The sequence below is a fragment of the Buteo buteo genome, chromosome 30, assembly GCF_964188355.1.
Source record: "Buteo buteo chromosome 30, bButBut1.hap1.1, whole genome shotgun sequence".
In the NCBI taxonomy this organism is placed as follows: domain Eukaryota; kingdom Metazoa; phylum Chordata; class Aves; order Accipitriformes; family Accipitridae; genus Buteo; species Buteo buteo.
This window is the reverse complement of record NC_134200.1, coordinates 642,964-654,347: the sequence shown is the minus strand read 5'-3', so window position 1 is coordinate 654,347 and position 11,384 is coordinate 642,964. Positions and strand designations below refer to the sequence as shown.

General features: G+C 69.7%; 1 protein-coding gene and 1 long non-coding RNA gene across 2 annotated transcripts; one reads left to right on the top strand and one right to left on the bottom strand.

Annotated features, from left to right (window-relative positions):
* Nucleotides 1–787: 787 nt before the first annotated feature.
* Nucleotides 788–10,206, bottom strand: IRAK1 (interleukin 1 receptor associated kinase 1). The gene is given in 15 exon segments (XM_075018479.1): nt 788–1,110; nt 1,208–1,369; nt 2,748–2,816; nt 2,936–2,969; nt 2,971–3,135; nt 4,524–4,639; nt 5,098–5,164; nt 5,166–5,210; nt 5,425–5,489; nt 6,351–6,581; nt 7,569–7,665; nt 7,769–7,933; nt 8,687–8,972; nt 9,907–10,139; nt 10,202–10,206. Coding segments are annotated over 15 exon segments (1,998 nt in total). The 3' UTR covers nt 788–852.
* On the top strand, nt 9,001–9,660 carry LOC142025929 (uncharacterized). The gene is made up of 3 exons (XR_012648735.1): nt 9,001–9,168; nt 9,395–9,486; nt 9,529–9,660. It is a non-coding gene; the product is annotated as an uncharacterized LOC142025929 (long non-coding RNA).
* Nucleotides 10,207–11,384: the final 1,178 nt, after the last annotated feature.

Below are 11,384 nucleotides of genomic sequence, written 5' to 3'. Positions count from 1 at the left end.
CACCCGCCGCCGCCGATCGCTCCGGCCCGCCGCCGCCGCGCCGAAAGGCCGAGAGGGGCCCGCCCGCCGCGCCGACTACTGGCTCTTGGGAGCCGCCATTTTGGACGCGTCTCCTCCACCCGCCACAAAGATGGCGCCTCCCAGGACCCGGATGGTGGCGCCTAACGGCTCGGCCGGGCAGCGCGCATGCGCGGCAGCCGAAGGGGCGGGGCGGCGCATGCGCACTCATCCCTCAGCGCCTCCCCGCCCCGCCCCTCCCTCCCCGCGCATGCGCACCGCCCTCCCCTAACGGTTTTTACCTTTTTTTTACTGTTGTTGTTCAAACCCCCGCGGTTTCAGCCCTTTTTAACGCACCGGCGAACCCCTCTCCGCCTGCCCCGTCCCCCCAAAACGCCGCTGAGCGCTCGATTTCGGGGGTGGGGGCGAGCCATCCCCCCTCACCGCGGCCGCCATCATGGCGGACGACGTCTCCCCCTCAGCGCCAACCTGAGGGAAAACGGCCGCCGCGAACCCCCCCGATACCCTCCGGGGGGGGAAGTTTTGGGGTTTTTTTTTTGGGGGGGGGTTGGGGGTGTCGTATCCCCCCATTTTGGGTCGGGGGGTGTTGAGGAGGGGGTCGTATCCCCCACGCCGCCATCTCGCAGGGAAACAAAATGGCGCCCGCGTGGAAATAAACGCACGCGACCCCCCCCCCCCTTCACACACAAACGCCGCCGTCTCCTTCCTCGCCCTGAACCGTGACAGGGAAAAACCGCCGAGGAGAACAAAAAAGAAAAAAAAAACACAAAAAAAAAAGTTGTTTATTGGGGTGGTCTCCCCCCAAATCGACGTGTTTCCCCCCCGCCCCCCCCTTCACGTCAGGGAGTCGTCGCTCTCCTCCGGCTGCCGGGGGGCGGCCATGGCGGCCGTCCCCCCCCCGTCCGAAGCCAACAGGCCGATGGAGTCGAGGCGGCCTTGCCGGTAAAGCGCCAGGCGTTCCATCAACCGCCGCCGCGCCGCGTTGATCACCAAACCCGGGGGGGTCGCCATCTTCTCCTCCTCCTCTTCCTCGCTCTCCTCCGGCTGGTTGGGGGGGGACCCCTCTTGTAGCCGCTCCAGCTCCTCGTACACCTTTATTTTTATTATTTTTTTTTGGGGGGGGGGTTGTAAAGCGTTCCCTCACCCACGCCGCGGCCCCCCCACCCCAAAAAAAAAACAAAAAACCCACCTGCGCCATGGGGGGCCGGCGCTTGCTGCGGCGATGAAGGCAGCGGGCGGCCAGGCGGGACAGGGCGGTTGCCAAACCGGGGGGGGGCAACCCGGCTCGGGGGTCCGGGGGGGGCCCCGGTGACCCCCCATCTTCATCCTCGTCATCATCCAGAAGCTCCTTCTGCGGAGGCAGGGTGTTTTGGGGGGGGGGGGGGGGGGATCAAGGTGGGAATTGGGAAAGGGGGGGGGGGCAGAGGGGTGATTTGGGGGGGGTCCCAGGGGGATTTGGGGTCCTGGGGGGGGCTTTTGGGGAACCCCAGGGGGATGTTGGGGTCCAGGGGGGGGCTCTGGGGAATCCCAGGGGGATTTGGGGTCCTGGGGGTGGGCTTTTGGGGAACCCCAGGGGGATGTTGGGGTCCCAGGGGGGGCTTTTGGGGAATTCCAGGGGGATTTGGGGTCCTGGGGGGGGCTCTGGGGAATCCCAGGGGGATGTTGGGGTCCCGGGGGGGGGTCTGGGGAATCCCAGGGGGATGTTGGGGTCCCAGGGGGGGGTCTGGGGAATCCCAGGGGGATGTTGGGGTCCCGGGGGGGGCTTTTGGGGAATCCCAGGTGGATTTGGGGTCCTGGGGGGGGCTTTTGGGGAACCCCAGGGGGATTTGGGGTCCCGGGGGGGGTCTGGGGAATCCCAGGGGGGTGTTGAAGGGGATCGGGGGGCCAGGGGGGTGCTGGGGTCCCTGGGGGGGCTTTTGGGGAACCCCAGGGGGATGTTGGGGTCCCAGGGGGGGGCTCTGGGGAATCCCAGGGGGATTTGGGGTCCTGGGGGGGCTTTTGGGGAATCCCAGGGGGATTTGGGGTCCTGGGGGGGGCTTTTGGGGAACCCCAGGGGGATTTGGGGTCCCAGGGGGGGCTTTTGGGGAATCCCAGGGGGATTTGGGGTCCTGGGGGGGCTTTTGGGGAACCCCAGGGGGATTTGGGGTCCTGGGGGGGCTTTTGGGGAATTCCAGGGGGATTTGGGGTCCTGGGGGGGGCTTTTGGGGAACCACAGGGGGATTTGGGGTCCTGGGGGGGTTCTGGGGAATCCCAGGGGGATGTTGGGGTCCCAGGGGGGGGCTTTTGGGGAACCCCAGGGGGATTTGGGGTCCCGGGGGGGGGTCTGGGGAATCCCAGGGGGATTTGGGGTCCCGGGGGGGCCTTTGGGGAACCCCAGGGGGATGTTGAAGGGGATGGGGGGTGCTGGGTGCTGGGGGGCTCAGGGGTCCCTGGAGGATATTTGGGGGGGGGTCCCAGAGGGATATTGGGGGGCTCAGGGGATCCCGGGGGATATTGGGGGGGTCCTGGGGGATATGGAGGGGAATGGGGAATGCCAGGGGGCTTTTGGGGGGGGTCCCGGTGGACCCCAGCGATATATCGGGGGACCCCAGAGAATACTGAGGGTCCTGGGGCGTGTTGGGGGTCCCAGGGGGGAGCAGGAATCTTGGGGGGGGGGGGGGGAGTTTGGGGGGTGGGGGGTTCTGGGGGACCCCAGGGATGTGGGGGGTCCCCGGGGGGGGGGGTCTCACCAGGTAGGTGGTCCGCCCGCGGGCGTCCGTCTCCATGGCCCGGCGCCCCGTCAGCACCTCCAGCAGCACCTGGGGGGGGGGCTCAGGCTGGATCGGGAGCCCCCAGACCCCCCCCCCAACCCAATTTTTTTTTTGGGGGGGGGGGTGTCCGTCCTCCCATCCCCCCATTTTGGGGTCCCCCCACTTACCACGCCGAAGCTGTAGGTGTCGAGGGTGGGGTCAGGGCCCCCCCTTGGAGATATTCGGGGGGAGGTAGGCCAGGGTACCCCGTAGGGTGCGGGACCCCCCCAAAGTGCCGCTGCGGCCCCCCCCGCCCCCCCGGGGGGCTCGCGCCAGCCCGAAATCGCTCAGCCGGGGGCTCAGCCCCGCGTCCAGCAGGATGTTGGAGCTGGGGGGGGGGGCAGAAAGGGGTCGGGGGGCGTCCCAAATCCCCCCCCCCCCCCCAGGGGGGGTGACCCTTCCTGCTGCACCCAAAGCCCCCCCAGAGCCCCCCAAAGCCCCTCAGAGCCCCCCCGATGCCCCAGAGTCCCCCTGGGGTACTCCAAAGCCCCCCCCGAGACCCCCAGAGCCCCCCCCAAAGCCCTTGGGGCCCCCCCAGGTACCCCAAAACCCCCCAAAAAGCCCCTCAGAGCCCCCCAGGTGCCCCAAAGCCCCCCAAAGCTCCTCACAGCCCCTCTGGGCTTCCCCAAAGCCCCCCCAAAGCCCCTCAGAGCCCCCCCAGGTAACCCAGAGACCCGTAGAGCCCCCCAAAGCCCCTCAGTGCCCCCCTAGATACCCCAGAGCCCCCCTAGAGACCCCAAAGCCCCCCCCAAAGCTGTTCAGAGCCCCCCCCCGATAACCCAGAGCCCCCCTGGGTAGCCCAAAGCCCCCCCAGAGACCCCATAGAGCCCCCAAAGCCCCCCCAAAGCCCTCCAGAGCCCCCCTAAAGCCCCTCAGAGCCCCTCAAAGCCCCCCAAAGCCCCTCAGAGCCCCCCCAGCTACCCCAGAGCCCCCCTGGGGTACCCCAAAGCCCCCCCAGAGACCCCTTAGAGCCCCCCCAAAGCCCCTCAGAGCCCCCCCAGGTACCCCAAAGCCCCCCCCGAGACCCCCTAAAAGCCCCCCCAAGCCCCTCAGAGCCCCCCAGGTACCCCAAAGCCCCCCCAAAGCCCCTCAGAGCCCCCCAGCTACCCCAGAGGCCCCCCTGGGGTACCCCAAAGCCCCCCCAGAGACCCCTTAGAGCCCCCCCAAAGCCCCTCAGAGCCCCCCCAGGTACCCCAAAGCCCCCCCAGCGACCCCCTAAAGCCCCCCCAAAGCCCCTCAGAGCCCCCCCCAGGTACCCCAAAGCCCCCCCAAAGCCCCTCAGAGCCCCCCCAGCTACCCCAGAGCCCCCCTGGGGTACCCCAAAGCCCCCCCAGAGACCCCTTAGAGCCCCCCCAAAGCCCCTCAGAGCCCCCCAGGTACCCCAAAGCCCCCCCAGCGACCCCCTAAAGCCCCCCCAAAGCCCCTCAGAGCCCCCCCAGGTACCCCAAAGCCCCCCCCAAAGCCCCTCAGAGCCCCCCAGCTACCCCAGAGCCCCCCTGGGGTACCCCAAAGCCCCCCAGAGACCCTTAGAGCCCCCCAAAGCCCTCAGAGCCCCCCAGGTACCCCAAAGCCCCCCCAGCGACCCCCTAAAGCCCCCCCAAAGCCCCTCAGAGCCCCCCCAGGTACCCCAAAGCCCCCTCAAAGCCCTCAGAGCCCCCCCAGCTACCCCAGAGCCCCCCCAAAGCCCTTAAAGCCCCCCCCCCCCGAGCCCCCCACCTCTTGACGTCGCCGTGCACCAGCGCGGGGGTGTCGCGGTGCAGGAACTGGAGGGCTCGCGGCCGTCCCCAGCAGCACGTGCAGGCGCTGGCCCACGTCAGGGGGGGCTGGGGGCACTGGGGGGGGGGACACGGGGGGCGTCAGCCCCCCCCCAAACTGCCCCATGGAGCCCTGGGTCCCCCAAACCCCCCCCCCCCCACCTCCCCTGTGGCCTCAGGGCACCCCAAAATCCACCCTGAGTGTCCCCCCTGTGGCCCTAAAGACCCCCCCCCAGCTGCTCGAGACACCCCAGGGACCCCCAAACCTCCCCCGGGGGACCCCCCCCAAAACCCCACATCTCCCCTCAGGCCCTAAAGGACCCCCCCCGAGCCGCTCAAAATACCCCAGGACCCCCCCAACCTGCCCCAGAGACCCCCCCAAACCTCCCCCACTGACCCCCCCCCTTATCCCTGGGGTCCCAGACGCCCGTAGGGACCCCAAACCCTCCCGAGAACACCCCACACCCCCCCCGAAACCTCAGGGGGGGGGACACGCAGCCCGTGGGGGGGGTACCCCAGCCCCCCCCCCCGCAAACCTGCGCCCCCAGGCGCTGCTCCAGGGACCCGTTGGGCATGAAGACGTAGACGAGGCAAAAGTGCCCCCTCGGCGCAGACCCCCGACAGCTCCACGATATTGGGGTGCCGGTACCTGCGGGGGGGGGGGGGGGGCTTCACTCTAGGGACTGGGGGTGCTGGGACCCCCCCCCCAATCCCCTCAGGACCCCCCAACTCCCTCAGGACCCCCCAGCATCCATTTATCCCCCAGCCCCCCCCCCAAAATGCCTCCCAATGCACTCAGGACCCCCCCCCCCAAGCCCCAAGGACCCCCCCTGAGCCCCCCACATTCCCCCCCCCCTAATTACCGCGAGAGCTTCTCTGTCTCGGTGAGGAAGCTGTTAACGAGGACGCCCCAGTCGAGGTCGGCGTCCTGGGGGGGGGGACACACGGTGGGGACCCTGGGTTGGGGCTATGGGGCCAGGTGGGGGTCCCGGGGGGGGGCTATGGGGGCGTGGGGACACCGGGGGGGGTCCCTGGTGAGGATGTGGGGACACAACGGCGGTCCTGGGGGGGGAATATGGGGACACAGGGGGGGTCCCGGGGGGGAATATGGGGACATGGGGGGGTCTCCAGCAGGGACGTGGGGACATGTGGGGGTCTGGGGGGGGATATAAGGACATGGGGGGGGGTCCCAGAAGGGATGTGGGGACACATGGGGGTCCTGGGGGGGGATATAAGGACATGGGGGGGTCCCCAGGAGGGACGTGGGGACATGGGGACACGGGGGGGGTCCTGGGGGGAAAATGGGGAAATGGGGGGGGTCCCCAACAGGGACATGGGGACACGGGGGGGTCCTGGGGGGGAGTATGGGGACACAGGGGGGGTCCAAGGGGGGATATGGGGACATGGGGGGGTCCTGGGGCGGAATATGGGGACATGGGGGGGGTCCCCAGAAAGGACATGGGGACACATGAGGGTCCTGGGGGGGGAATATGGGGAAATGGGGGGGGTCCCCAACAGGGACATGGGGACATGTGGGGGTCCGGGGGGGGTATGGGGACACGGGGCAGTCCTGGGGGGATATGGGGACATGGGGGGGGTCCCCAGAAAGGACATGGGGACACATGGGGGTCCTGGGGGGGACATGGGGACATGGGGGGGTCCTGGGGGGGAAAATGGGGAAATGGGGGGGGTCCCCAACAGGGACATGGGGACACGGGGGGGTCCTGGGGGGGATATGGGGACACGGGGGGGTCCCAGTTGGGTCCGGTGCCCCCCCCGCCCCCCGTACCTGCCGCAGGCGCTTGACGGCGTAGTCGGTGTGGCGCAGGCGGGCGCGATAGACCACCCCGAACCCCCCCTCGCCCACCTTGTGGGTGTCGGCGAACCCCCCCGTGGCCCCCGCCAGCTCCGCCAGCCGCCAGCAGAAGGGCCGGGGGGCCGGGGGGGCGACGGGGGCGCGGGGCGGGGGGGGGGGGCCGGGGCTCAGCGACGCCAGGGACGAGCACAGCGAGGCCAGCACCTGCCGGGGGGGGGGGGGCCATGGGGCAGACCCCCAGGGACCCCAAATACCCCCCAGGGACCCCCCAAATACCCCTCCACAGCCCCCCGAATGCCCCTAGGGCCCCCCAAGTACCCCCAGGGCCCCCCACAGCCCCCCCAAATACCCCAGGACCCCCCAATACCCCCCCAAATAACCCCAGGACCCCCCGTAACCCCCCAGATAACCCCAGGACCCCCCACAGCCCCCCAAATACCCTCCACATACCCCCAGAGCCCCCCAAATACCCTCCACATACCTCCAGAGCCCCCCCAAATACCCCCAGGAACCCCAAATACCCCCCAAATACCCCCAGGGCCTCCCACAGCCCCCCCAAATACCCCCCAAATGCCCCAGGGCCCCCCAGAGCCCCCCAAATACCCCAGGGTCTCCCAAATACCCTCCACATAACCCCAGGCCCCCCCAAATACCCCCAGGACCCCCAATAATCCCCCAAATACCCCCCACGGCCCCCCCAAATACCCTCCCCATAACCCCCCAAATACCCCCAGGGCCCCCCAAATACCCCCCAATACCCTCTACATACCCCCACAGCCCCCCCAAATGCCCCCAGGGCCCCCCAAATACCCTCCACATACCCCCAGGGCCCCCCAAATACCCCCCACATACACCCAGGGCCCCCACAGCCCCCCAAATACCCCCAGGACCCCCCATAACCCCCCAAATACCCCCAGGGCCCCCCAAACACCCCCCCCCACGCCCCCCCAAATGCCCCCAGGGACCCCCACAACCCCCCAAATCCCCCCCAATATGTGCCAAATACCCCCCAGCCCCCCCCAGGGTATCCCAAAGCCCCCCCCACCCTCCAGACCTCCCCAGAGACCCCCCCAAGTGCCCCCCCGTCCCCCCCCCAAATACCCCACTGCCCTCCAGGGAGCCCCGCAATAGCCCCCCCACCCCCTCAGACCCCCCCCAACCCCCCCAATTACCCCCCCCCCAGCCCCATACCTGGTCAGGGGGGGACGGGGGGTCTGGGAATGGGGGGGCCAGGCTGGGGTGCTGAGGAGGGCGCTGGGGGGGGGCCCTGGGAGAGGCAGGGACGGCTCTGGGGGGGGGAATGGGGTCAGTTTTTGGGGGGGGGGGGAGCAGAGGCTCTCGTGTGTGTGTGTGTCCCCCCATCAGCACCCCCTCCCCTTTTGGGACATTACCTGGGGGGGGCCGTTTTGGGGGGTCCCAGGCGGAGGTGGTGCTGGCATTCGAGGGGGGCCCGGGGGGGCCGTGGGGCGCAGCCGCGGGCTGGGGTCATGGAGAGCACGGGGGGTCCATGGGGGGCAGCGAGGGGGGGTCCGTGGGGGAGGCCAGGCCGGGGTACCCTGGGGACACAGCGGGGTCAGGCAAGGGGGGGGTCCCAGAGGGTTTGGGGGGGGGGTCTGGGAGTCCCATGGGGGGGTCCAGCAGGGACTGGGGGGGGTCTCAGAGGGGTTCAGCAGGGATCTGGGGGTCTTGGGGAGATCCTGGTGGGCTCGGGGGGGGTCCCAGGGGCATCTTTGGGGTGCGGGGGGGGATTTGGGGGACTCTGGGGGATACTGGGGGGGGTCTTGGGGGGCTCTGGGGTCCTGGGGGGGGTCCCGGGGGGGTCCCAGAGGGGTTCAACAGGGATCTGGGGGTCTTGGGGAGATCCTGGTGGGCTTGGGGGGGGTCCCAGGGGCATCTTTGGGATCCTGGGAGGTCTTGCAGGTCCCACGGGGGGTCTTGGGGGACACTGGGGGATACTGGGGGGTCCTGGAGGGCTTGGGGGTCCCGGGGGGGGGGTCTTGGGGGGCTCTGGGGGATACTGGGGGGGTCCTGGAGGGCTTGGGGGGGTCCCAGGGCATCTTTGGGGTCTGGGGGGGGTCTTACAGGTCCTGGGGGGGGTCTTGGGGGGCTCTGGGGGATAGTGGGGGGGTCCTGGAGGGCTCAGGGGTCCCAGGGGGGGTCTTGGGGGGCTCTGGGGGATACTGGGGGGGTCCTGGAGGGCTTGGGGGGGTCCCAGTGGCACGCTTTGGGGTCCGGGGGGGGGTCTTGGGGGCTCTGGGGGATACTGGGGGGGTCCCAGAGACATCTTTAGGGTCGGGGGCGGTTCTTACAGGTCCCGGGGGGGGGTCTTGGGGGACACTGGGGGATACTGGGGGGTCCTGGAGGGCTCGGGGGTCCCGTGGGGGGTTCCCAGAGGGGGGTCCCGTGGCGGGGGGGGGGGGTTCTCACAGGCGGCCAGCATGTCGTGCGCCCGCAGCAGCCGCAGCCCCCGCAGCAGGTCCAGCAGGTCCCGCAGGCGCCCGTTGCGCTGGGCCCAGCCCCACAGCACCGAGGCCGTGGGGCCGGGGCCGGCCGCCGCCAGACGCAGCTCGGCCTGCTCCGGCACCAGCCGCGACGCTGCCGCATGCGCCGCACCAGTGCTCCCAGTGCTCCGGCCCAGTGCCGCCCGCGGAGCAGCCCCTGCCTCCCAGTCCAGCCCGGTGCCACCCACGGCCAGACCCGCTGCCTCCCAGTCCATCCCAGTCCATCCCAGTGTCCCCAGACAGCCCCGGCAGGTGTCCCACGGCATCCCACTCCATCCCAGCCCATCCCAGTGCCATTCCCAGACCCTTCCACTACATCCCAGTCCAACCCAGTCCATCCCAGACACTTCCACTCCATCCCAGTCCATCCCAGTCCATCCCCAGACACTTCCACTACATCCCAGTCCATCCCAGTGTCCCCAGACAGCCCGTCAGGTGTCCCACGGCATCCCAGCCCAGCCCAGTCCATCCCAGTGCCATTCCCAGACGCTTCCACTACATCCCAGTCCATCCCAGTCCATCCCCAGACACTTCCACTCCATCCCAGTCCATCCCAGTGCCATTCCCAGACGCTTCCACTACATCCCAGTCCATCCCAGTCCATCCCAGTCCATCCCCAGACACTTCCACTCCATCCCAGTCCATCCCAGTGCCATTCCCAGACGCTTCCACTACATCCCAGTCCATCCCAGTCCATCCCCAGACACTTCCACTCCATCCCAGTCCATCCCAGCCCATCCCAGTCCATCCCCAGACACTTTCATGGCATCCCAGTCCATCCCAGTCCATCCCCAGACACTTTCATGGCATCCCAGTCCATCCCAGTCCATCCCCAGACACTTCCACTCCATCCCAGTCCATCCCAGTGCCACCTGCTGCCAGCCTACTCCATCCCAGCCCATTCCCAGCCCATCCCAGCCCATCCCCGGACGCTTCCACTGCCTCCCGGTCCACCCGGAGCCTTCCCAGCGCCTCCCGGTCCACCTCAGCCCCGTCCAGCGCCTCCCAGTGCCCCCCCCAGTCCTCACCGAAGCGCTCCCAGTCCGACCGGTTCAGCGCGTCCATCAGGCGGCAGAAGCTGCACATGAGCCAGGCGGGCAGCTCGTACACGTACGGGCCGGACCCGGACCCGGACCCGGACCCCGGCCCAGACCCCGCCCAGACCCCGGCCCCGGCCCGGCCATTGCTCCCGCCGGGCACTTCCCCTTTAAGAGCGCCCGCCCCACCGCGCAGGCGCGCCCCGGCCCGCCCCCGCCGCCACCTGCGGCGTGGCGGAAGTGACCCCCCCCTTTACCCCTCCGCGCGGTTGCCGTGGAGACGGGCGCCATGTTGAGCGTGGCGGAACCGCCGCCCCGGGGGGCGGAGCCGGAGGGGAAGGGGGCGGGGCTTGACCGCAAGGGGGCGGGGCTCCTCTCGCAGGCCCGCTTCCCCGCGGTGACGTCATCAGGGCGATGACGCCGGCGGGGAGGGGAGGGGAGGGGGGGGCGTGTGACGTCGCAGCCCTGACGTCACGGCTGCCAGGAGACCGGGACGCTCCCGGGGGAGGGGGCGGGGAGAGACCCGGGATCCAATGAGGTCACCGGGGATCCGCTGATGTCACCCGGGGGGACCCGTGAGGTCACCCGGGATCTGCTGACGTCACCTGGGGAGACCTGGGATCCGCTGATGTCACCCGGAGAGACCCGGGATCCGCTGATGTCACTGGGGGAGGCCCAGGATCCGCTGACGTCACCCGGGGAGGTCACCCGGGACCTGCTGCCGTCACCCGGGGAGACCTGGGATCCCGTGAGGTCACCCGGGACGATCCAAGATCCGCTGACGTCACCCGGGGAGACCCAGGATCTGCTGACATAATTCACGGAGACCCGGGATCCAGTGAGGTCACCTGAGATCTGCTGACATCACCCGGGGACACCCAGGATCCGCTGACGTCACCCGGGGAGACCCAGGATCCAGTGAGGTCACCCAGGATCCGCGCCCCGGGATCTGCTGACATAATTCACGGAGACCTGGGATCCAGTGAGGTCACCCGGGATCCGCTGACATCACCCAGGGAAACCCAGGATCCGCTGACATCACCCGGGGAGACCCACGATCCAGCAAGGTCACCCGGGATCCGCTGACATCACCCAGGGAAACCCGGGATCCAGCGAGGTCACCTGGGATCCGCTGACATCCCCCGGGAACACCCAGAATCCACCAGCCCCGGCGGGGGGGGGGGTCCGGCATCCGCCGTCGGCCTGAGAAGAGCTCGGAATCCGCCGTCGCCTTGCGGAGAGACCCGGGATCCCCCACCCCGACACCCCCCACCCCGGAACGATCCGGAACCCGCGGAACGATCCGGAAGCCGCGGAACGATCCGGAATTCCCCCCCCCCCCCCCCCCGATCGGAGGGCGGCGGGGCGGGAGCGCGCCCGAATGAAAGCGTCAGAGGCGGGAGGCGTTGGGTGTACACAGATTTATAGATCACTCCAGCACAGACACAGAGCCCCGCGGGGCCGGGGGG